The 24424-nt window shown below is 53.8% G+C and overlaps 8 protein-coding genes across 8 annotated transcripts; 3 read left to right on the top strand and 5 right to left on the bottom strand.

Moving 5' to 3' along the window:
- Window positions 1-2323: 2323 nt before the first annotated feature.
- Window positions 2324-5511, top strand: MONBRDRAFT_24973 (uncharacterized protein; the record flags this gene model as incomplete). The annotated part of the gene is made up of 7 exons (XM_001745360.1): window positions 2324-2740; window positions 2888-3106; window positions 3204-3311; window positions 3504-4370; window positions 4465-4713; window positions 4817-5104; window positions 5203-5511. 7 exons carry the CDS (start codon window positions 2324-2326, stop codon window positions 5509-5511), a joined length of 2457 nt encoding a protein of 818 aa, XP_001745412.1.
- Window positions 5512-5574: 63 nt separating this feature from the next.
- MONBRDRAFT_7781 (uncharacterized protein) lies at window positions 5575-5946 on the bottom strand (the record flags this gene model as incomplete). The annotated part of the gene is made up of 1 exon (XM_001745199.1): window positions 5575-5946. The coding sequence occupies one exon, from the start codon at window positions 5944-5946 to the stop codon at window positions 5575-5577; it is 372 nt and encodes a 123-aa protein (XP_001745251.1).
- Window positions 5947-6239: 293 nt separating this feature from the next.
- Window positions 6240-10680, bottom strand: Dispatched-like (the record flags this gene model as incomplete). The annotated part of the gene is made up of 9 exons (XM_001745198.1): window positions 6240-6608; window positions 6693-6754; window positions 6879-7026; window positions 7130-7323; window positions 7437-8834; window positions 8993-9132; window positions 9457-10007; window positions 10171-10531; window positions 10644-10680. The coding sequence occupies 9 exons, from the start codon at window positions 10678-10680 to the stop codon at window positions 6392-6394; spliced, it is 3108 nt and encodes a 1035-aa protein (XP_001745250.1). The 3' UTR covers window positions 6240-6391.
- A 169-nt stretch (window positions 10681-10849) lies between these two features.
- Window positions 10850-11488, top strand: MONBRDRAFT_24971 (uncharacterized protein; the record flags this gene model as incomplete). The annotated part of the gene is made up of 3 exons (XM_001745359.1): window positions 10850-10993; window positions 11110-11266; window positions 11364-11488. The coding sequence occupies 3 exons, from the start codon at window positions 10850-10852 to the stop codon at window positions 11486-11488; spliced, it is 426 nt and encodes a 141-aa protein (XP_001745411.1).
- A 600-nt stretch (window positions 11489-12088) lies between these two features.
- MONBRDRAFT_7779 (uncharacterized protein) lies at window positions 12089-13105 on the bottom strand (the record flags this gene model as incomplete). The annotated part of the gene is made up of 1 exon (XM_001745197.1): window positions 12089-13105. The coding sequence occupies one exon, from the start codon at window positions 13103-13105 to the stop codon at window positions 12089-12091; it is 1017 nt and encodes a 338-aa protein (XP_001745249.1).
- A 604-nt stretch (window positions 13106-13709) lies between these two features.
- MONBRDRAFT_18914 (uncharacterized protein) lies at window positions 13710-16561 on the top strand (the record flags this gene model as incomplete). Its single annotated transcript, XM_001745358.1, has 14 exons — window positions 13710-13785; window positions 13907-13995; window positions 14102-14215; window positions 14313-14343; window positions 14465-14568; window positions 14689-14763; window positions 14858-14972; window positions 15130-15233; window positions 15338-15415; window positions 15498-15736; window positions 15851-15891; window positions 15978-16078; window positions 16229-16396; window positions 16493-16561. 14 exons carry the CDS (start codon window positions 13710-13712, stop codon window positions 16559-16561), a joined length of 1404 nt encoding a protein of 467 aa, XP_001745410.1.
- A 279-nt stretch (window positions 16562-16840) lies between these two features.
- On the bottom strand, window positions 16841-18105 carry MONBRDRAFT_7777 (uncharacterized protein; the record flags this gene model as incomplete). Its single annotated transcript, XM_001745196.1, has 2 exons — window positions 16841-17485; window positions 17578-18105. 2 exons carry the CDS (start codon window positions 18103-18105, stop codon window positions 16841-16843), a joined length of 1173 nt encoding a protein of 390 aa, XP_001745248.1.
- A 285-nt stretch (window positions 18106-18390) lies between these two features.
- On the bottom strand, window positions 18391-24397 carry MONBRDRAFT_32199 (uncharacterized protein; the record flags this gene model as incomplete). Its single annotated transcript, XM_001745195.1, has 21 exons — window positions 18391-19007; window positions 19128-19490; window positions 19614-19911; window positions 20007-20055; window positions 20130-20222; window positions 20358-20503; window positions 20619-20844; window positions 20961-21092; window positions 21193-21436; window positions 21529-21610; window positions 21717-21844; window positions 21942-22051; window positions 22219-22372; window positions 22516-22661; window positions 22738-22877; window positions 23023-23162; window positions 23292-23373; window positions 23471-23640; window positions 23731-23853; window positions 23942-24082; window positions 24206-24397. The coding sequence occupies 21 exons, from the start codon at window positions 24395-24397 to the stop codon at window positions 18522-18524; spliced, it is 3645 nt and encodes a 1214-aa protein (XP_001745247.1). The 3' UTR covers window positions 18391-18521.
- Window positions 24398-24424: the final 27 nt, after the last annotated feature.

Genomic DNA, 24424 nt, shown 5'->3' with positions numbered 1-24424 from the left:
GTGGTTGCCGCATGGGTGAGGGCGGCGGCCTGGTCCCCTAAACCAGCCTTTTGCAACTGCAACTCGTGACGAAGCCTGATCAACACATGTATATGCTTGTGAGAGAAGCAACATGTGTTTACAAGTGGGCATGCCAGCGCTGCACAATACAGCGGGAGGGGAATGGGGTCTACCGTTGTTGGGCTGTGAGTCGTGCTTGGGACAGGCTTGCTGTGGACCGGAGCAGTGAAGCAGTCCGGGCATCCAACTGCTGAGCTTGCAGCTTGTCAAGGATTTGAGCGCGCCGCTCCTTCTTTTCCCTGGTCAAAAAAGTGCACACGTGAGACCGACCAGCCGGCCGGTTGGACATGACAAAGGTCACGGGAACGGAATGAATCCAAACCACGCAATTGAACGCACTTGGCTTCGACCACCTTCTGAAGACGCTTGACTTGAGCACGGCTAAGAAGGCCACGCTTGGGAGCTTCAGCCTTCACCCGCTTCGGTTCCTGCTGTACCAGGCTCAAGGCCTCCTGGTCAATGTCTTGGGTGTAGTCGTTGCGATCCGTCAGTTCCTCGCGCAAGTCGGCGTCCAGCACGGCAGCCAACTTCTTCTTCTAGGTAGCATAAACCACATGGCAGGGCAAGAGAGGCATCAGGCTTGGCTCTAGCATAAATTTACGGCCTCAAGACCCGCCTCATCCCACGATTGTGTGTGCCGCAGTCAGCGTGTTAAGAGTGAACGGGACGAGACCTGAACGTTGCTGGCCTCGAGGCTGCTGTTATTGGTGGCGGCATTGCCCTGCCGACGCTTGGCATTGAAGCGCGGCGCGCGCTGGTGGTGCGACATGACGACCAATCACGCGGCCGAGAGTTCGCTTAAAACCCAATGTCTCCCAAGACCAGGACGGGGCTGATCGCCTCCTTCCCTTCTGCCTCGGGGTTCACCTCGACACCACCTCCCAAAAAAAAAAAAAAAAAAATTGATGTGTGCGACCGACGACGCGACGACGAGCACGCGGGTGTCTGACATGCCGAAAAGTCAGATTTATATGTCAGCCAACTCGGAGTAGGAATGTTGTTGACAACAGCTGTTTGAGCTCGAGCTGATTTGCACGAGCCGAAATGGCAAATGTCAGCATAACGAGATGCGATACGACAACTTTAGAGAGGGATGTTGAGAGAGGTGTTGCTGGTCTCGTTGAGGCGGCAGAGATGCTCGATGACAACTCAAAGTGGTGTAGCACGGCAGGCATGCGGGAACCAGAGATATGCATCAAGCTGGCTTCAATCTCAGAGAAAAATGCTGTCGTGCGCTTTGAATCTGCGCCAACAACTCTCTCCATCTCTTCATTAACCTTCATTTCAACGCCTCCATCTGGCCCACAAACGCCCCCTACCAGCGACCACAACAACAACAACAACTCCATCATCAGCATCATCAACCCATCAAAGGAAAATCCCAAAGGTCCCAAGAGAGATCTGATTTGTTTTTCGTCGTTGCACTCTCTGCACACACACACACACACACACGTACACGTACACACACGTACACGTACAGAGAGTCGAGCTCGCCCTCGTCACACCTCCATCCATCCATCCATCCATCCATTCATCCATTCATCCAGCAGAGAGAGCCGGTAATCGACCGTCCTCGTCAACCCCCCACCGCCGTCGCCATCGTCGCCCATCGTTCAGGACTGCTGGTGAGCTGCTGCTCCAAAGGATTTTTTTTTTTTTTCTTCTTGCGCAGGCCCTGATCGGTGCCGATCAGCTCGATCTCGTGGCCCAAGGTGTCAAGGTTCGTTGAGCATGCATGGTCAAGCACCATCCCACTGTCTCGGGGCTTTCTGGCTGCGTTTGGCCGCCACGCGCGCGTTGACATTCTCCAACACGGGGCAAGCTGGTTTTTGACTTGACGTTGTCCAACTTGAGCTTTGAGCTTGTGGACTGGGCAAGAGCTGGAGCGGCTTGGCAGCCGTACCTCATCGCCTTGCCCTTGCCCGGCATTTCGTGTCTTACAGTTAATAGGCTGCGGCATTGGCCTGATCAAGTCCGACAGTAGTCTCCTCGATTTTGCAGGCTGTCGCGCCCAGCTGCCAAGTAGGCACCCCTCTGCTGACCTGCTCTTGACCCCGGGCTGGAGTAGCCCTGAGCTGAATTGCAGGTCGACAACTGAAGCTGATTTACGGCGCAAGCATTTTATGAGACCTGCGTGGTAAGGCTCATCAAGTCCTCAATCTGCTGGCTCACTGGGTGGCCTGAACGGTGTATGACTCGCCCTGGCACCCTTACAACCCTGCTCCAGAATACCTCACTGTAGGCTAGGCCGTGACCAAGCGCCATGGCCGACACCGAAACCCCCCCATCGACACCAACAGCGGGGGCCGGGGGCGAGAGCACGGCCACCATCCCCGCTATCGATGCTTCACCAGAAAGTGGAACTGAGCCAGAGCCCGACGCGGGCAGCCTAGAACCGACCAGAAGCACCACCGATTCCCCCGTTGCCAAGCCTCTTGGGATGTCTGCCTCACGCCCACCCTCGGAAATGACACTCCCCACCTTTATGCCGCTGGACTGCGCTCTACCCAACACCGCTCCCGTATCTGCCTCTGACACGAGACGATGGAGCGTGAATCTGCCCGCATGGATGAAGATGGGCCGCCGCAAGGCTACGTCTGAGCTACTGGCCACCGAGGAGCAATACGTCAATGATCTGGACGTCCTCGTCAACGAGTACATGACAGCTCTGCCAGCTGAGGTGTGTCATTTTGTTTTGGTTTTTCCGATTGTTCTTGCTATGTTTTGTTGGCATGCTCTGCCTTCAGGTTGTTGAAATTGTGAGGCTGCTGCTGTTGCGCTCCCAGCTTTGTCGTTTCCTTGACCGTCATTTGCTGCCACCATGTAGTTGGTCTCAGACGAGGAGATTCTTTTGATTTTTATCAATCTGCCGGCCTTGCTGGCATTCCATCAACAATTTCTCAGCGATATGGTCACCGCTTCCACGGACCCCAAGGGCGTCAAACTGGCTCAACTCATCCTTGACAAGGTTGAAGAGCTCACGGAGCATTACCAGCGATACTGCGGAGATCACAGCCGCTCCATCACTGCACTCGTCACCAAGCTGGTTCGACTTCCCGCTCCCCTGACAGTTCTCGACCCCAGACTTGATCATTGTCTTTCCCGGTTCACCAAGCCTTATGATTGTATGGGTTTTTACGCAGCAATCTCAAAAGTCTTTCCAAGTGCTGTTGAACCTCAAACAGAGCCAGCTGAATCGCCCGCTGGCTCTCAAAGATGATCTCTTAAAACCCGTCCAGCGTGTCATGCGGGTCAGTCTTAACACTCCAGGATTCTCCTTTTGTCATCTGTTTTCGCGGTCCGCCTGCGTTTGTTTGTGTGCTTGTTGTTTTTTTTTTTTTTTTTTTTTGTTTTTTTTTGTTGTTTTTTTGCTTGGACATTTCCCTTACCCTCTGCACCATTGTTCATGATTGATCGCTTTTCCGTTGCAATCACGCATATAGTACCACTTGCTCCTGGGCGAGCAGCTCAAGCAAAGTCGTCCAGAGGAACCTGGCTACGCGAGCCTCTCCTTAGCCGTCGACGCCATGAAAAAGATGGCTCTCGACATCAACACACACGCCCGTCTGGTTCACTTGATGCGTCTGGAGCACGGCGATATTCACATTGCGCGCACCATTCCCCTCCGTGACCGACTTTCCTCATTGGCCTGTGACTATGCTCAGCTCGGCGAGCTGCGCGATGAGATCAGCGATGTTGTGTTCTATCCCGAAGGCAAGGATCGCGGCAAGGGGAGCACTCGATGGCTCATATTCTTTTCCAAAGCCATCCTATCGCTCAAGGCCCGGGAAGGCACGGATCTCAGCGTGAAGGAAATGTATGATTTGGGCATGCACTTTGCGTCCTTTGCCGACCGTCACTCCTTGCGCATGAGCAACGGTGATGGCAATACTGCCGATGCCCCGCTCTACGTCGCGCGCAACTTTGACCTGGCCGACCGACTGGCTTGGCTTTGTCAGCCGGAGAAATTACCCGTGGCCATTCCCTCTCCCCACCGGGGCAAGGCCAAGCGGTGGCTCACCGGTCGCGATCGTCTCCCCTCCAGCTCTGCCAAAGGCGAGGCCGCCAAGGCTGTGCTCGTCGCCAAGCAACTCGACCAGCAGCGGGAGCGAGCCATGTCGCTGGAGGCGGCCACCTTGCTGAGCACGCTGGCATCGGGCGGCGGGCGCAAGCCTTCGTCGACCGCCTCGTCGCTCTCTGGCTCTGCCACCCGACCCCTATCGCTTATGGTCACATCCTCAACGAGTCCTCGCCCATCAATCAGCAACAGTGATTCGATAGCCCTCGAAGCGGAAGAGAGTACCACTGACGTACGTGCTGCTACGCCCCTTCTTGGCTCGTGTCTCTACCATGTTCATGCCTTTTGCCATTGTTCTGTCCGTCTTATGCATGCACCGGAAGCAGGACTATGCCATCGGTGACTATCTAGACACGCAAGAACGCCTGCGACAAGCGGTAGCTGAGCTCCAAGCAGAGCTGGATGACCAAAGCACGGCCATGCGTGAGCTGTTGGATGATTTGGCCCAAGCGCGCAAGGACCTTGCGCTTGCCAACGCCAGCTCAAATGGAGACAACAACACCGCTGCCTCATCAGGCCCGGCAACTCCACACACCGGATCCACGGCCCCAACCCTCCTAGATTCTGCCTCAGCAGTACGTTGAATGCGTTTCTGGCACGGTGATTTTTTGTCAGGTTGGACAAGAGTGCAGAAACTTGCAAGCGTCGCTCTAACACCCCATCTTTTTCCATGCATAGGCCGTCGTAGATCTGCTCCTGAAGCAGGATGCCGAACAGATTCAGCAACTCCGTCGCCAACAACGCCAAATGCAACGTCAGAATACAACACTTCAGGCTCAAGCTGATGCCACCAAGACCGAGAAAGATGAGCTAAGTGCTCAGAACACCGTCTTGGAAGAGCGGGTTGCAGAGTTGGAAGCACAGCAAGCTGCTCGCGAGGCTGAGCTTGAAGCCCGTGATCAGGAAATTGCTCGATTGCGTGAGCAGGTGACTGCCAGCGCGGCTCAGCTAGCAGCTGCAGAACAGGTACTCGAAATGCACTGGCACAACCTCTTCACAGCTACACCTTGGTGGTAGATAATTGGTCTTGACCTTACTCACGATACACGCCATGACCGCGATAGGCGCGCACGACCCTGCAGCAAAATGTCTCAAAACTTGAAGCACGCAATCAAGAATTACGACGAGAGGTGGCAGACGAATTTGCTAAGCGCGAACACACCTCTCTCGACTCTCAGGCTGAGCTCTCGGCCTCTCGGGCCGAGCTCTCAGCCTCTCAAGAAAAGATCCTGCAATTAGAGAGCCAGCTTCAGGTGGGGTGCTCTAAAAGTTTTGATGACGCAGGAGAGACCGCGACACGTTTGCACTCACTGGCCTTGTATTCCCATCTCAGCGTCAGCAAGCAGAGCATACTAACTCAGAGCAACGCATGATGGAGAGTATGAAGGTGCGTGGTCGTCCAGAGTACCAGCCACTGTGGGGGCGACGGCACAAGCTCATGACCGTATTGGCACCGTGCACTTCTGGCTGCAGCGTCTCACGACCGAGTTGGAGGCTTTGACCAACAACCGTCGGGGCTCGGAACCGCCGGGCAACGAGCGGCGATCATCAACAATGAAGCGCAACTTTCGCATGCGCAGCAGTGCCAGCAGTCGCAAATCAAGGCGCTTCTCTGGTGCCCCCGCCTCGAGTGCGGCAGACGCCGCCCCGCCGTCGGACGCTGATAGTGCTGCGGCTGACAACGCCTGCTTGGTCATGTAGACATATGAACACGTTTCATGTCCCGTGCTTTTGTCTCCCTTTGTATCTTGTTTGTCCATTCGTATGTTCTTAATGTGAACATCGCCAATGTCTGTCCATACCCGCATCAACACGCCAAAGCCATGCGCTTAAGTGTGTTTTGTTTGTTTACTTTTTGTGTCGTGCGTGTTATCCATTCTATCCCCTTTTCCGAAAACCTTGCGGCCTTTGTGATGCCTTGCTTTTTCGAGCAGCAGTTTCTGTCGCAAGCTTTTATCGCATGCATGGTGTCCACGATGTGAGCTGTACCATGTCGTACACATCCCCGAAGTACAAGCAAATCAGGAAATTTGATCCTTTTTTTTTTTTTTTTTTTTTTTTTTTTTTTTGAATTCTTAGACATCTTACCTATATTTGCGTCAACGCACAACGCCGTCCAAAAACTCACTGACACTGCAAAACATGTACCACCGACTCGATGTGGGCAGGATACTTAGCATTTCGCAGGTATCCGTTGTGAATCAGAAACATACTAACAACCAGTTAAAAAAAAAACACTCGCACACAAGACCCTTACACGGACACGGTGCTCGTGACAGACTCCATCTCATGCTCGCTGGCCGCGCTCGGCCCCACGCTGGCCTTGGGAGAAGAGACTGGAGGCGTGTCCGGCGGTGCTCGCCCGCAGAGGCCGAGGAGTTTACGCCAGAGATACTTGAGGTCATTGTGATGGTCGGTGCGTCCCATGATCGAGAGCCAACTCATCATGAACCCAAAGGACCAAAGTGTACTGCGAGGGGGAAAGGAGTTCACAGCGATATAAGATTGACGCAACGACAAGCAAGGTCAACAAGCTTTACCACCAAGGACGTACCTAGCTAAAATAGTCAGCATGATGAAAAGGCCGAACTTGAAGAAAAAAATGATAGTGGTGGCCTAAACAAGCAGAAATGCGTGGTGAGCGTGCGTACGCTTTGAAACAGTGGTTCTGGTATAAAATATCATGATGTGTATGTGTATACAGATTGGTTGCAGCTCGCGACGAAAAGAAGCGACGCACCGTCAACACGATGGCAGCCAAAAGTGTCGTCACTGACGCCGAAAACACGCTAATGCCCATGACCACAAGCGCATCACGCATGCGGCCAAAGCGAGTGCTGGCCTTTGACTCTTGATAGGCAACACCCAAATGAATCACGTAATCCACACTAGAGGGAAAGCAAAAGAACGTTGGTTGAGATGTCACCTGAGCAACATCGCGCAGGCTTGCGTTTCCCTACACACACAAAACGCAGGTCACTGTCAACAGACCTGAGGCCGACAAGAATGGTCAAGCAGATGGACTCGATGACAGTGAGGCTCCAGCCCAGCCAAACAATGAAGGCAATCAAAGTGGTGACGACGCCTCCGATGGCCACGATGGCCATCACTGAAAGAACAAGATCATGTGTCGTCAGCACGATAATCACAAAGGCCAGTGCCAAAGAGGCACCGATACCCGTCACCTGGGGGTGCAATCAACCGACAAACAACGGAACAGCCATGAGAATAATGAGCGGAAATCGGAGCAAAATGGATGGCAGGTGTGCCCGCACGCAAAAAGCACACTCAAACTCACGGCGGCACTGAGAAGCGTTTGTTCTAGGACCATGTCCAGATACTGGTCACTGGTGTGATACGCACGGAATCCAAAGGCCTGGTTTTCAGCGAGGTCGTTTTGTTCGTCGGTGATGGCAGCAACAGCATCATACACCTTTTGCACAGTTTTGCCCGAAGAGCTGGCCGAAAGCGTGGTGGTGACTGCGATGGCCATGGAGCGCACAACAGGCGTGTTGCTTTCAATGTCGAAGCGAATGAGCTGGAAAAGTTCAATGACGTTTTGACGCCGAGTTTCGCGGGTCTCAGCATCCTGAATGGAAGATTCCAGAAAACCGGAATAGTCGGGGGCCGGCCCGTTGATGAACTCGTAGTATTGCGTGAAGTTGCCCAAGAGCTCAGCAAAATCGGCTTGGGGTACCGGGAACGGCTCCCCGTTGCCAAGCTGGAAATCACGAAACTCTTCCATGGGACAAATAACCTCTTTGTTAAAGACAAAAGACTGAGCTCGGTACAGCTCACAGAGCTCAATGAACTGTTCTTGTGCCGCTGGAGAAGAGGGATCAAAGGCATCATAGAACGAGAGTTTGCCGACATCATTGGGGTTGTAGGGATTGGTGCTCTTGGTGCTGACCTTGTTGACACCATAAAAGACTGCCACTTGGGGTGGGTCCTCGTCCACACCAAAATTGTTGTCGAGGATGTCCAGAGTTTGCTGCAGATGGTTGTTTTTCGGAAGCCATTGAGCCGGCGTCTCCGACGCCTCAAGCTGGGCCGCAAAGATGATGGTAATGATGAAGAAAAGAACAAAACCCGCGGTAATGAAAAAACGTTGCTTGTAAATGAAGGGAGCGTAGGTCTTGTAGAAGAAGCGCTCAATGCCTCGAAAGCCAGAGACGTCGCGGTCGTTGTCTGGATTTGATGCACCCGCAGGCACGACGGGGTTTTGGGCTTGCGGGAGGTCATCATCTGACTTTTCAAAACCGGCGTGCATGTGGCCGCTCTTGACGCAGAAGGAGAGGGGAGAAACCCAATACTGGGCATGACGTTGATAGATGATCACGATGGCTGGGTAGAAGGAGATGACAAGGAGGTAGTTGAAAAGAACCATAAAAGCGGTGAAGCCACCAAAAATTTGAATGGCCGGCACCGTTGAAGTGAGGTTCATGACAAAAGCAGCGCCGGTGGTGAGTGAAGTGATGAGCATGGCCTGAGCAGCGCGAGCGTATGCCCAGCGCATGCGCTTCTTGAGCCATTCGGTGTTGAGGTCCGAAAACTCATCGGCTTGACAAGTGATGCGGGCCATGCCATGGGGCATGCTCACTTCGTGCTGGCTTTGTTTCCAACCATCAACGACGATGAAAATGTCATCAGCGCCAATGCCCAAAATAATGAAGAGAGCCATAAGATTCAAAATGCCCTGTTTCACGAAAGAAGCCAAGTGGCGGGGTCGGAGAAGAAAATGAGACGTAAGTCAGGGGAAAAAGACAAGCCCGGCAATCGGGGGACGCCAAGAGCAGTGCAAATAGAAGTCTGGGCAATAAGGCATTCGGTGACAGGCTTCAGGGCTATTCGTACCATGCCTCCAAAGTCCATGGCAGCTTGGCCAAAGAGGTAGGCCACGGGAAAACTGATCAGAATGTGCAGCATGCCCAAAAGACCCAGGAAAAGGCTCTGGGTATGGAAGATGACGTAGATGCCAACAATCACAATGGCAACTGAGACGAGGGCCGTATCACCAATGACCAGATCCCAGAAATAGTTTTCAATCTGCGTCGACAAAGACCGAGGGAAGGGATAAGCCGAAGGACAAGAAGAAACGCTCGCGCGCTCCAAGAGAATGTTCACTCGAGCTCAAGTCAGGGCATACATAAACTTCGGAAATGTACCGAAACTCCATGTTTGATGATTCGTGATCGGCATCGTCAAGTTCGTCTTGTGCGCGAAGCACAAAGTCTAGTGATTTTCGCCATTTGAGGTGAGCCAAAGAAAAGAGTGTGCTGAGCCCTGCCAACAAGAGATGAAAATGGAAAACCTCGAACCTTCGATAATCTTCTGCTGGTCATCGAAGCGATCATCCGAGTTGTTGTAACCGGCAAGAGGCATGCCGAATTTCATAATGAGGCGAGTGACGTCGCTCTCCAGGTTGGGCTCGCCTGCAAGGGTCGTGGTGTTGGCGTAGCCGAAATTGTTGCCCAAGTAGGAGGCGATGTCGTCCTGGTTAGGAGTCATGCAAGTTTGGTTGCAGGCGGGAGCCACTGCCTCGGTACAAAACGTGTAGCCCTGTGAGGGATCGATCAGCTTGCGCAGCACGTCTTCCACCGGCATGGCAAGGTCGCTGTTTTTGCCGTCGGGATTGAAGACGCCAGGGCAGTCGGGATATTCAGTGGCATAAAAATACTTGAGGAGGCTGGAAAGGGGGGCACATTCGCCAGTGTTTTGACCACGAAGGCAGACGTCGGAATAGCCAGCCACATCTGCGTCGGGCTGCAGGGCACGAATGCGGTCGACTGTGCTCTTGATGAGACTGATGCCCTCGGTAGTCAGGATATTGGCGCCACCTTTGCCGACGACGATCATGGTGAGAAGGTACCTAGTTGGAAAAGCGCGTCAATCCATCATGTCAGCATGGCATGACCATGACCACTATGCTCCGGTAGCCACGGGCCGGAGAGAGAGAGAAAAGAGAGAAAGAGAGAGAGAAAGAGAGAGAGAGAGAGAGAAGAGAGAGAGAGAGAACGGCGAGACAAGCGTACTCTTCGATGGTTTGTTGTGCCACAGTAATGCCTTCCAAATCTTCGACATTGCGGTAGGGATTGAAACGGGTCTTCTCCTCGGTAATGAGGAAGGTCTCGGCGACACGGTAGACCTCACTCGATTTTGGCACAAAGGTAGTGCCGGTCGTATCGATCTCAAAAGGATAAGCAACAAAGCCGACTGCGACATGCACACAGTTGCAAGGGTTAGGCTCCATCAGCAGGACACAGATAGAGGGGTGGTCAGCGCATAGTAAGAGCGTACTGATCGTCAGGAGAAAGGCCAGGCTCATGACGGAACCAGCCACGGCAATGGGCCGCATGACGACGAGCTCGCAGACCGTGTCCAGCACACGTGCCTCTATTGGGAGCGATATGGGTAGATGAGTGTAGGGTGGTGGAATTTAGAACGAGGATGGCCGGAGGGACGACCCAAACGCATGGACGGAGCAGGCACCCGATTGACGACGCACTCAAGGACCGGCCATGACCCGTCTGCTCGGACGGCATGGTGCCGATGGGTTGAGGGGCAATGCGCGTCACGACTGCGGAGGCCTTGGCATCCAAAAGAAAGACGGCTCCCAACCCGACGAGTGTGGGCTCTGAAACAAAATATGGATTAGAGCGTGATGCCCACTGCTAGACCTGCTTGGGCTGTTGACGCCGGTGGGCAGTGGCGATGAGAGAGGAGGAGGAGGGGAAGGTGAGAGAGGAGGAGGAAGCAGGAGAGGAGGACGCTATCACTCCTGATAGCACCAAGGAAGAAAAATGCCAGGAAAACGCGGAGATGGACGAACGAGTGGAACGGAGAAGGCGAAAGCAAGTGTGTGGGCGGAGAGATGAGATGGTACACGCAAGGCGGGGCAGGGCGGGGGGGGGCGGGGGCGGGGGCGGATACATACATGTACACGTTGATGTGGCACTTGAAGCGCAACCCAGCGCAGCTCACAGACTAAAAAGACGAGTCAGCTCCTTCTCGCTCTCTCGCTCTCTCTCGCTCTCTCTCATCTCTCTCTCTCTCTCTCTCTCTCTCTCTCTCTCTCTCTCTCTCTTTTTGCGTTTCAAGGACTTTATCTCTCTCTCTCTCTCTCTCTCTGTTCTTGCACTTGTTTACACGTGACGTGTTCCAAGAGGAGCGCCCAGCTCTCAGGCCTAGTTCTGTCCTGACCCATCGTGCTACATGTGCATGGCAGGCAGCCAGCAGCTGATTGACTCTCTCTCTCTCTCTCTCTCTCTCTCTCTCTCTCTCTCTCTCTCTCTCTCTCTCTCTCTCTCTCTCTATACCTTTCTCTCTACCTGTTACCCTTCTCTTTTCTAACTCTCTCTCTCTCTGCTCTCGAACTCTCGCTTCTTCATGTGTGTGTACATGTTCCATAATCATGCATGTACTTTGAACTCCGATGCGCTGCTCAAGGGCGGCGATGGCTCGCGGTGGCAGGCTGTTGGCGGTGTGGGCTGGCTTCTTGGCCTGGCTGCGTCACGCGTCTTTTGGTGACGAGCTCACGCCACCTGTCGATTTGGCTCCGAAACTTCATCGTTGACAGCTAGATTAGATTGAGATGGATGTCCTCGTTTTCCAAAGAGATGATACGATTTTGCTTGTTGTCGCTGCTTGGGCAATCAACACAAGCTGACGGTTGCGTGTTATCCAGACAGCCGCGCCGCGTCCCTCAATCAAGCTCTGCGCTGCCATATGAACAACCCAAAAAAACAAGAAACCGCACATCAAATACGTGTGCAGGGATGGGGGGGGGGGACAAGAAGGACCTCCTATTTTTGGGACAAAGGCATACGACCTTGCCGTGGGGAACGGGCTGTTGGCAGCCTGCCAGCAGGAGGGGATCACATTTGTCAGATCAAATTAAAGAGACTCGCTCACTGTTTTCGCTAAATCAATTCGGCATCAGTCGGCTCTTTGTCACTGCACCGAGGCCACTTCATGGACTTCGCCGTTGAGGGACATCTCGTGGAGGCTTGTCACCATGAGCGGGGACAGATATTCAAACAGCTCGCGGACCTGAGCTTCCGAAGCCAACAGCTGGCTGTCCGTGTAGCTGTGAAAAATTAGCTTTTTGCACCATGGCTTGAGGAGCGTCGCCTGGGTAATCGCACGCTCCATCGGCAGATACACTGGCGCGGTCAAGTGGGTCACATGCAATGGCAGCTCTGCTTGCTGCCAGCCACGGGCCTGGGCCAAAGCCTCGAGGCCCGTGTCGTCGTACTCCTCAAGAAAACAGCCACCCGATAACGCCATCACCCCGCCCAGCAATTGGCGATAGGAGAGCCCTGCATCGAGCGCCGTCAGCGCCCCCTGTCCAAACCCAAGCAAAAAGACGCCTCGCATGTGCCAGCCCATCCCCGTCAGCTCGTCCAGCAAGCCGTGCAGGCGTTGCACCGCCGCATCCAGACCAGCAATCCGCCGCTGCTCCCCGGGTTTGCCCTTGATGAGTTCCCCATCTGCCTCGTAGGCCGGATACCATCCAAAGCCCATGTCCCCGGGCGGCACCACGTACGGACCCCGCACACTGAGTACCTCCATGCCGGGAAGTGCCATGTTACGTCCCAGTGCCGCAAACTTTTGCTCGTCATCTCCAAGACCATGCAGCAGGATCAGCAAGTTGGGCGCGGGGCGGTCCGGTCGATGGCGCTGTGGTGCCGGCAACCACTCGGCGTTTGGAAAATCTCGAAATGACGTGCGCGTCACGCGATCCTTGAAGGCGCGTGGTGGTGCCACTCCTTTGGTCTTTTCCGATGAGCTGCCGCTGCCGCCGCCACCGGGAGTTTCCGCCGTCGGAGGTCGACACACCCGCTTGTGTTCCTTCCATTGTAGCCGTTGGCATTCCCGGTTACAATAATAGCTCGCCTTGCACCGTGAACACTGCAGCGCCTGCTCTAACACCCGGCCACAGGCCGCACATGCTGGCTTGAACACCATGCCGTCCACTGCCAGTCCGTTTGATGAGGTTCTAGCTGCCAGCAGTCGAGGAGCCCAGGGTCGCTCAACACAAATTCTAAATGATGAGAGAGCGACACACGTCTCGTGTTCGTGTGAACATTTCGCTGTGTCAAGTTTATTTCCGAGTTGCATCAATTCAATTTTACGAAACCACTTTTCCGAGGGTCACACATTGAACCGTTCAAGTGTTACAAAAGTCACACTTCCGCTTACAAAGGTTTGGGTTGAAAGCTTGGCCACTGAACCCGATCGCGCGTTTGATACCACCAAGCGCCCTCTCGCCTTCTCGCCCTCTTGCCCTCTTGCCCTCTCGCCCTCTTGCCTTCTCGCCTTCTCGCCTTCTCGCCTTGGGTTGACTGTTCATTGCAGTCTTGAACTGACCCAAGTGGTTGTTTTCGTCTTGCCTGTGCGCCTCCTATCGTGCAGCCAACTGATGTCGAACACTTGGCGCCTATTGGCTCGTCTTCGTCCCCTCACTGTTCGATCCGGATCTCAACCCGGTCGCTGGCTTTCAACCGTTTGCTGCTCCCAGTTTCAGCCACACAAAGTTTGTTTGTACCGCCCTTTGCGCTTCACAAGCACCATGGCTCCCACTCCTGCCGTCGAAGCCGCCGAGGCCTTTTTGCAGTTTGTCGATGCCAGCCCAAGCCCGTTCCACGGTCAGTTTTTTGCAGCAACTTTGCATGTGAATGAGCCAAGTCTCTTGGACACGACGAATGATCGGCAATGTCATTTCCTCATCTTGTGTTCTTCGCTCAACCATGGCCCCACGTTATACAGCGGTTGAGGCTGCCAAGACCCTTCTCAGTGAAAATGAGTTTGAAGAACTCTGTGAAGGTGACGCCTGGAACATTGACAAGGGTGGCAAGGTACGGTTCTTGGCCCCTTCATCTTCTTTTGCCATTCGGCATTGCCTTTGCCGAAAGGTCGGCGTACTCTCTGTCGTAACACTTGCCTTGTGTTTGCACCCTGCAGTACTACTTTACTCGTAACCAGTCCACCCTGGTGGCATTTACCGTCGGTGAGCAGTGGCAGCCAGGTCACGGGTTCTCGATTGTCGGCGCCCACACCGATTCCCCCTGCCTCCGTGTGAGTATTGTGGACCACGCCCCATTCGACTCTGCCTAGACTCTGCGACCGAGCTGCCAGCTTTCCAACTCACTTGCGGATTTGGATTGCGAGTTAGGTCAAGCCAAACAGCAAGATTGCTCGTGAGGGTACGCCCCTGGTCAATTTTTGCTCCTCTTCTCACCTGCACCTATATTTTCCTCCTGACCTGGCTCTCTGCAACTCTGCTGCATGTGGTTGTTGCTTGATATGGCTGAATGTGCCTCTCAGGCTATCTGGGCGTGGCTGTTGAATGCTATGGTGGCGGCCTTTGGCACACTTGGTTCGACCGCGACCTCGGCATTGCCGGCCGGGTCATGGTTGGCAACGACGATGTAAGAAACATGTGCCCCTGTTTATTGGCTCTGTACCCTAGAATTTTCATCTTTACTTGTTCTGCGAGGCAATGTGATTCACCAATTGCGCTGTTTGCCTATTTTGGCCATGTTTCTCAGGGTGGTGTCAGCCAGCATCTGGTGCGCATTAACCGCCCTATCCTGCGCGTGCCCAACTTGGCCATTCACCTCGACGTGCGTAGCCCTGCGCCCACCCAAATCGGTGGCATGATATTCTCAAAAAAACACCTCGTCAGCCACTGCCTCACTCGATGGTTTTCAATTTTAGCGTGACATCTACACCAATGGTTTCAACCCCAACAAGGAAACACACCTTGCGGCTGTTCTGGCCACCGAGGCTGAAGCTCAGCTCAATGCCAAGAAGGAAAAAGAAGATGCCGATGGTGAATGGGTGCGATGAACACAAATGCAATCATACCCGGGACAATTCCGCCGGTCTGCACCAAGCGCGTGTGACCAACTCGGGCTCCTCACCCTCCCTTCACCGACGTACTCTGCATATGCATTGCCTGCCGGAATAGAGCGACATCAATCAGCAAGGTCATCATCACGCTGCCCTTGTCGAGCTGATCGCGACGGAATGTGGCGTTTCGCCGGATCGCATCTTGGATTTTGAAATGTGTCTCTTTGACACCCAACCTTCGGTACCGTGCCACGCATCCACCAAGGGAGAGGGAAGGGTAGTGGGGAGCATGTTTGCTCGGACCACATTCAACTCGTGACAAACTGGCATGTGTAATGCGTGTAGGCCATCGGAGGCTTGCACAACGAGTTTATTCTTGCCCCTCGTTTAGACAATTTGAACAGCTCATTCTGTGCCCTCAAGGTCGGTTCACCCTGGTCGCAATAGCGCCTTGCTCGATCCATACCGCCCTTTTACACCCCAACTGATCCTTTTTTGCTGATAGGCTTTGCTGGCCTCGGTGGCCAAGGAGGGTAGTCTTGCTGAAGACCCCAGCATCCGCCTGATTGCTCTATTCGACCACGAAGAAGTGGGCTCGGACAGTGCCCAGGGCGCGGGCTCGGCGCTTTTTGACCACACGCTGCGTCGCCTGTGTGGCGATGGCGCTGAAAACTTTGCACGGGCCATGGCCAACTCCTTTGTCATCTCTGCTGACATGGCCCATGCCGTTCACATGAACCGCGGGTGTGTGTTCAAATGTTTCTTTTTGTTTTTCTTAGGCGGTCCAAGTGTATATATATACCGTGCCTATCTCTCACATGTGGTGGTGGCGTGTCGCTGCCCTTTCCCTTTTTCTAGTGAAAAGCACGAAGGCCTCCATCGCCCCAAGATGAACCAGGGTGTGTCGTGTCTCTTCCTGACAAGCTCGCCTTGGAATGCATTCGCTGTCTTTTCTGCCAGCTCATTGTTATTGGTTTTGCAACAGGTGTTGTCATCAAGTTCAACGCCAACCAGCGCTATGCCACCAATGCCGTCACAGCCTCAATCCTCCGCTTGCTGGCCAAGAAGGCCGGCGTTCCCCTTCAGGTTGTCCCTTCACACCTGGGCGCAACGAAGTTTGCCTCATCCTTCTGCACTGTTCAACGCTTGACATTCATGAAAGGCGCTAGTGTGAATGACCGTGGCTCTTCTTGCTTTTTCTCATCTTGGGTGCGCGTGAATGACTAAAAACAATAGGACTTTGTGGTGCGTCAGGATATGGGTTGCGGCAGCACCATCGGCCCCATTCTGGCTTCGGGACTGGGTATTCGCACGATTGACGTTGGCAATCCCCAACTGGCCATGCACTCGATCCGAGAAATGGGAGGTGTCAAGGATGTTGCCTATGCCATTGATCTGTTCAAGGTTTGTCCGTCTCTTCCCGCCCCGCAACTTTTTGTTTTTTTCAGACATGCTTGCTCTCACCACTTTGCTTCATGGCGGGGGTTGCATATCGGGCAGACCTTTTTCAAGCGCTTCCCTCAGTTGGATGGCTCGGTGCACGTTGACGCGTGGGACAGCAATCCTTAAACTGGAGCAAGTCTGTGCCTGTGTGAGGTTGTTAACGCGGGATTTCAACCTTGGGTCAAGCAATTCAATGCCCGGCCTCGTCAGGTCTCTTCATTTTGTGTCCACGGGCTTGAAGCAATGCGCACTTCAATTGACAACAACTGCTGCATGCAATAATTGGTGCAGCAAGCAAATCCTTCACACCAGGTCCTGGGTCTACATTGCCTGGTGTGGCATGTTTGGCCCGCTCAGCGGGCAAAGGGGCAAGATACAAGCAACTCTATTATGACGCGGGGTGCACTATTTCTTGAAGAATGATTGAATAGATGGCTGACCCCTTTTGGGGGCCTTGCTTCGAGGAGATCCTCCATGGGACGACCCCCGTTCGCTGGCCTGCTTGGACGAGACCGGCAACATGGCACTCACACTCCTGTGTGCTGTCGTGGCCGCGGTCGCATCGCAGACCGATGCAGAGGACAAGGGCGCTCCTGCTGTGCCTGCTGCGCCTGCTGTGCCTGCTGTGGATGGACGCCCGTGAGCCTGCTTGAACATGCGCTTCAGTGCCCCCTTCTGCGTTTCGCGTGAAAGAGGGTGCCAGTTGGTGACGAGCGCCGGTTCTGCTTCTCTGCCCTCTGCCTTGAGCTGGGCCGCCAGAAGCCTTTGCAACTCCACGCCATTGTGTGGACCATGAGCGTTGAGATCGTTCATGAAAAACACATAGTGGTCCTTTCCGTTTTGCCGTTGGGCCATCAGAGTGGGCAACAAAGGCGTCAGGAGCTCAGCCGTGTAGTTGGTCGTGTCAGGCCCTCCATCGGGTTTCAGTCGCTTGTGCATGCGTGTATAGCCAAAATCGGCAGTAATCCGCTCGCAGCGCAGCGTGGTGCCGTCGGGAGATACATTATCCACGATACAGGCGTTGTGAGTTGACATCATGGCATACACTTCCTGTGCAGCAAGCAGACATGAGCTGCAGTGAGCCTCGCAGGTGCAGAGAGAAGGACCAACGGTGCGTATTGCTGACCAGGCGCGCACCGCACCTCAGTGTACCAGCTGCGATGGCGAAACTCAAAGGCAAGTCTCAACCCACGACGAGGAAGCGCCAAAAATGTCTGAAGATCAGCCATTGTCTGCGGTGTCCGGGCAAAGGACGGTGGCAGTTGGACGAGGCATGGGCCTAGTGCATCACCGAGCCCGTCCACAGCCCGATCCACAAAAACCTGCCACAGACTGTCGACGTTATGTAGACGTGATCGATGTGTAATGTCCTGATGGGCCTTGAGCACAAACTTGAACCCTCGCCGGGCATTGGTCTGCCACTTGCGCAGCGTTTCAACCGTCTGCAGACCGTGGTAGGTCGCATTGACCTCAACGGCCGACAGTCGACCGCTGTAGTATTCCAGCTCTTTGGCCTGTTTCGTTCCTGTCGGATAAAAGGCACCCTGTCGCCAGTGAGCGTACACATAACCCGAAGTGCCCACGTAGGTATTTCCAACTGATGCCGATTCCACGCTGCCGTCTGACTGAGCAGCAGAGCTGGTGCACTCCGCTGCCTCCTGTGTCGCCATTGCTCCAGTTGCTTGATTCAAAATAAAATGCCTACGATGTGATGACTTTCATCACTCGCCATTTCCGGTTTTTTCCGGTTTTTTCCGTTTTTTTCCGTTTTTTATTTGTCCTGGCTTGTTCATCAAGTTTGGACATGATGCAGCGGTGCTCTGTGTGCGTGTGGAGTGTGTGGAGAGTGTGCGCATTTGTGTGTTTTTAATACTCTGAGATCTGATGCCGTGTGGACCAGAACCCCCTCCCCGACCTCACACCGAAGAAGGCAGATGTGAACGTAGCAATTTTTTCAGGATAGATCGGATCTTGGATTGGGCGGTCTGGGGGACGTTCTCCGAGCAGAACTCAACAACTCCGAGAAACAAGAGAAGAAAGGGAAATAAAAGGACAATGTCAATGTGGATTCTACAAGTGGAGTTGGCTATACCATATCGGTACTAAAAGTGACCGGCGGATGCTGGGCGGGGGTGACCGCAATGCTTTGCGAGGGAGGAACGGTCGTCGTGAGGATGGACGAAGCGGGCACAGTGGCATGTGACTGCACGCTCTCCAACGCAACATCGTTGGTGCGCTGAGAACTGACGGCTTTGCTGTCTGCAGTCCGGGCAGTGGTCGGATTGCCGATGGCTGCGCCGAGGTGCTTGAGATGGTGGACCATCGAGCCGTAATGGCCAAGGCGCAGGAGAACCACCCAAGCCAAGGTGATGACCCACATGACCCAGCGGTTGTTCTCATCCACGTCAATGTCAAAGACAGACTGCAAAATTGACTCGCCTGATACCGTCATGCCCGTGGGTGGATCGTAAAAGTCTTGCCCATCAAAGTAGTTCACAAACACGCCTCGGAGCATGTAGCGCGTGGGCATCAGCCATGTAATCCAGGCCACGCCCGGTGCCATGTCCTCAGGCTGGCAAAGATGGAAGCAAATGACAAAGTCGACGAGTCACACAATCCAAGTGAGCAACGAAACAGGCGTCCACACGCGGCGACCAAAGCACCATCGCAGCCCGGCCAGGGTTCGACGTACCCGAATAAAAAATCCAGAGTAGAGAAAGAGGGAAGCCACCTGAACCAGGGTCATGGTCACGGCCATCATGGCATTTTGAAATGTTTCAATGGCAGACCATGCAATGGCCTCCATCACCCATTGAAGCACAACATTGGCTAAGACTTGATAGATGAATGCGTCGAAGGAATCATTCAGGCCACCTAGCCAATGAAAGACGACTTGAAAGGCCACAGCACCCAAGACCGTGTAGGGCAGAGCGCCGAGAAACTGAGCCAAGGTCCAGGTCTTAAGTTTGTACTGATTGCTTGCATAGGCATGAGCCATGACAAAACGGTCCGAGGTATGGGTGGCCACGCTCGATACAGTCACAAACATGATCATCTAACCCAATGTTCAAAGCAGGCACACGACAGTTTGACAGAAGTGAGCGCAATGCAGCAGCGGGAGAGCTGTAGCACACCAACGTGGGTGACCAGATGAGTGGGGTCAACCTGACAAACGTACGTAGATAGCAAAAAACGCTGCTCCAGAAATTTCTGGGATGCGTGCCGTGGTGTGGTCAAGGCGCAAGAACAAGGTGCCCAAAAACAAAGCCAGCACAATGTAGGCCACGGCACGGTAGAGATACACAGAGCGGTCACGCCAATAAAAGGTCAGGTAATGCTTCAGTAGCAGGCCAAAACGAGTCATTTCCGTGGGCACGTCTGCCTTGCGCGCTGGCGAAGCATTTCCCAATGCTGGCACAGCGGTGGCGTGCTTGTTTGTAGCAAAGACGCTGGACCACGTGACACCATCCGAGTGCCTGCGATGGAAAACAAAACAGTGTGTACATCGGGGCATGAGCGCGGTCAATCGGGGGGCGAAAAGATAATGTAAAAACTAGCACTTTGCACTGACCCTGGCAGAATGGCAGCCGCGGGTTGGCTCACAAGATTCAGATATACATCTATAAATGTGATAGGAACAGTTAGGCAGGAGCTCAGAAGAGTTTGCGATGCTTGCAGGCGAGCGTAACCGCACCAGCAGGATTGTCGCTCTCGGGCACGGGGGCACCCAGGTCCTGGAAGAAACTCTTGGCCCGGCTGACTGGACCAAAAAAGGCCAATTCACCTCCTGTCACAAATACCGAGGAACGTTGAGCCAGCGGAGTAATGCAGTGTTGATGCTGTCGTATGCAAATACATGATCTTCAAACTGATTCCAAACACACACACACACACATAGACACATAGACACATAGACACATACCAGGCGCAAGAAGAATCAAGTCGTCGATCAGCTCAAAAACGGGTTGGGCAGGCTGATGGATGGTGCAGATAACGACCACGTTCAGGCGCTTGGCGACGCGGTTGATGTAATGGATGATGCTGAAGGCCGCGGCTGAGTCGAGGCCCCTATGGTCACACATTGGGAATGAGACCAACGGAACAGATGTGTACAACGATCAACACTGAACAGGTAAGGGATGGGATGGCACAGTCAACAAGCACGCAGGATAGGACAGCGTACGTGGTAGGCTCGTCAAGGAAGAGGACACGGGGCCGGGAAATCAGACCCAGTGCAATGGAGACGCGCTTGAGCTGGCCACCAGTGAGCTTGCCGCAATGAGTGCGAGCATAGCGAGAAAGGCCCACAATCTCCAGCAGCTCTGCCACATGGCGTGCAATGTTGGCGTCGTCTTCCTTGGTCTTGAGGCGAGCCGTCAGCATCAGCAGCTCTGCCGGGGAAAAGACACCTATGCACGCGAAGAAAAAGCTGTGCATAAGTCCGGTGTAAACAGCACTTGGTCATCAAACAAGCAGATGATGGTCTTATCAAGATCGAGATCAAGTCAAGCACCAGCCGACGCACTTGGAATGGTATCGAATTGGGGAACGTAGTCGAGCAGAGACTTGTCAAACAAAAAGTCTTCATAGGTTACAATACCATCCACATTGGCGTAGGGTGCTCGGCCGCAAAGTGCATTCAACAGCGTCGTTTTGCCTACCATCAACCCCACAATGTTTGTCAAATGCGTGCACGACGTGGTTCAACGAAAGCACACGCGGATCAACCTCAAAGTCTCCAGGCACGGTCGACTTACCGGCTCCCGAGGGACCCATCAGAGCGGTCACGCGTCCGCGACGTGCAAAGCCACTCATGGGTTGGAGCAGGCACTTGCCGGAAGGCAGTGTGACACTAACATCATGGAAAATCAGCCCAGAATTGCCATCGTGTGGACTGTGGCTGTCCTCGCGTGTCAGTGGCAGGTTGTGCGGGATTGGCTCCTCAGCAGCAGGAGATTCCGTTACCGAATCCAAGTCCAGGCGCTGGCGCAAAGCATTAACCTGATCGAGTATCAACCCAACCAAATGAGTCGGAGCTAGTCTGTCTATTCACGTGCATGCATTGGTTAAGGGGGCGGTTGGGAAACACGTACAATTGTCCGCAGTTGTAGATTGTCGTAGGAGAGCTCGATGACACGGGAACGCAGCTTTGAGCGGAAAAAGTTGTGCACACCACTGTAGAGTTGGCACAACGGATGGTAAGACTGTGTTCGAGAACCGGTAGGGCGAAGGCACGACGCGTGCTTTCTCATGGTCAAAGTGTGATGCCTGCAAAACTTACGCAGCCATGCGCGGTACCGAGATGTAGTAGGTGGCCAGCACAAAGAGCCGATGGACACAACCGATGAGGATGAGGTAGCCCAACTCTTCGTAAGGCTTGCCATCAATGTCTTTGTACAACTCATAGGTCTGCATGAACATTGGGTCATCATTGTAAGCACCCGTGAGATGCATTCACAGCGAGGGGAGCAAAGAGCAGGTTGCAACACGTCAAGTTTGCGCGCACCGTTTTTCCAGAAACAAAACAGCTACCCTCGGTGGCATTGAATCCACGATCGCAGGGAAACGTCACGCCACTGTATACACAGCTTCCCTCTGGCGTCAAAGTCGAACCACCTAGTGGAAGGGGATAGCGCACACAAGCAATGAGCCAGGCCGGGTAATAGCCAAGCGAGCCCGTGGGGTTGTATGTGTGTGTGTGTGTGTGTGTGTGTGTGTGTGTGTGTGTGTGTGTACGCGCACGGAGCGCGAAAAGCCACGTCAGCGAAGCAGACACAACATACAGGTATAGGTGATGGATGGCCAGAGGTCCGTCACCATGGCACCCGTGGCGTGCTGAAACAACGAGAGAGGAGGAAGCCAGGACCACCAGTCGGGAACCTCGCCGTCGCGAATGAAGACTCCAGCCGCAAATGGAAACATGATGGCCAAAAAGCCCTAGTTGATTCCAAATCACACCGGCAGCGTCAGGGTGGCACACACTCAAGAAGAAGCAGGACAGCCCGTTCTGTACAAATGCCCTTTGTATAACACCACGCAGAAACACGCATGCGTGCGTGTTCCAGCCTGAACGGACCGACCTGGTAAATCATGGTGCCGATAGTCGCATTGGTACCCGTGATCTGGACTATGCTGTGACCCGTGGCTTCGGCTGTAAAGTTGAGGAAATACGTCAAGAGAAGGAAAAAGCCGAAGCGTTCAGCCGGCAGATCCACCATGAAAAAGCCTATAGACCGCGCACAGCACGATAAGTGGGGAATCGCAGGGTGACGGGGTTCGACAACGTCCAGGGCGCTTCGCACCAATGATGGGCCCAATCCAGAAGGGAATAAACATGATGAGAGTACAGGTCAACTCGGCCAGAAAGTAAGGCAGCACACGGTAGGTGCCATTGCCTCGCTCATGCCGGAAGACTCGCAGCATGTCCGTCCAATAGAACACCCTGATCATGACGTAGTACAAGTGCATACGTGGAAAAAAAGGTCTCGTGGTCAGAGAGGCTTACGGGCGCTAATCTGCGTGTTCAACCCAGTCTGGGAAGAACCATTCAAGTGACAAGTGCATCACGCTCAAATACAATCACATACTTGCAAGCATGAATGAAACCGGCTGTGCCCAGAACCCAGATTAGGCCAGAGAAAACATCATTGATACGACCATCAATGGTCGCGCTAAGCTGGTAAAAGGATGCACCAGTCAAAAAACCGTACACAGCTTGCAGGATAATCTAAGACACCAGAGAGGGTGCGCGTACAGGACGGCAACGACGGCAAGGTCCAAGTGAGTCCGTGTAATCTGGAAGCCTTTTCTGCTTCTGGTGGGACGAAATTGATCACAGCAAACGCTTTGCACCGACCTGCATATAATACAGGGACAGATCGCGCCGAGCAATCAAGAAGAATCGCTTCAAAAGCATCCAGTATTGCATAATCCAGGTACTGCGGTAAACGCACACAAGTGGGTAAGTCAGCTTGGCACGCAATCAAATCGAGAAAGCTCGTGGTTGGATTTCTCAGCGTTTGAAGCGATACGTACGCTTCGAGCAAAGTGTTTTTGATAATGCCGGTTGAGAGGATGGCGCCTTGCATTTGCATATCGGGAATCTTGGAGATGTATTTGTTGCGTTTTGTGTCAGCATAGCTTGCAGCAAAGTTGATTTCTTCGGTCCAGTTGGCAGCAGCGGCCCCGCTCTCCTTGTCCAGAATCTGCCATTTCAAGGCAAGCATGTCGCAAACACAAGGGTGTGAGTACGGCCAGGTGCGAGGAGCAAAATGCGAGGCCCTCCTTTTATTGACCTGCAGGACAAAGTCGGTGGCTGTGATGCCTTCCGGAAGGGTATAGCCCAGGTCGTCAAAGTAGCGGACGGCCCCGTCCACGGGGCCAAAGTAGGCGCAACCTTGATCGGCCAGGATCAAGACCTAGAAACGAAGGGGGGTAGCCAGGGGCATGAACGTGATGTTCTGTTCCAAGAGGGCGAGCGGTGAAGAAGCGAGTCGACGCTCGTACATCATCGAAAAAGGCCAAGAGCTCAGGACTGGGCTGGTGAATGGACAGAATGACGCCCATGTCGCCCTTTGACGAATCGACCAGCTGGCGGATGGTGCCAATCAGCTCGATGGCAGATGATGAATCAAGGCCCGAGGTGGGCTGGGAACAAAAGGGCATGTGCAACCGGTGAGATGGAGGGGCCAAAACCTCATCGTGCGTGTGTGTGTTTGCAGGTAGGGGCGCGCATAGAGAGTGAAGCAAAACACGGAAGACGGCGCATACCTCATCCAAACACATGAGCTTGGGGCGGGACACAAGTTCAATGCCGACGGAGCAGCGACGCTTTTGGCCGCCGGAGAGACCGCGTCGGTAGATGGTACCAGCTTGCTGATCAGCAACGTGGGTGAGACCTACCCGCTCCAGCGTTTCGTCTACCAGTTGTTCAATGTTGACCTCTGCAGGGTCGTTCTTCATCTTGGCGGCAAACGTGACATCTCGCGC

Source organism: Monosiga brevicollis, genomic scaffold (assembly GCF_000002865.3).
Source record: "Monosiga brevicollis MX1 MONBRscaffold_8 genomic scaffold, whole genome shotgun sequence".
In the NCBI taxonomy this organism is placed as follows: domain Eukaryota; class Choanoflagellata; order Craspedida; family Salpingoecidae; genus Monosiga; species Monosiga brevicollis.
This window is presented reverse-complemented; position numbering and strand designations above follow the sequence as displayed.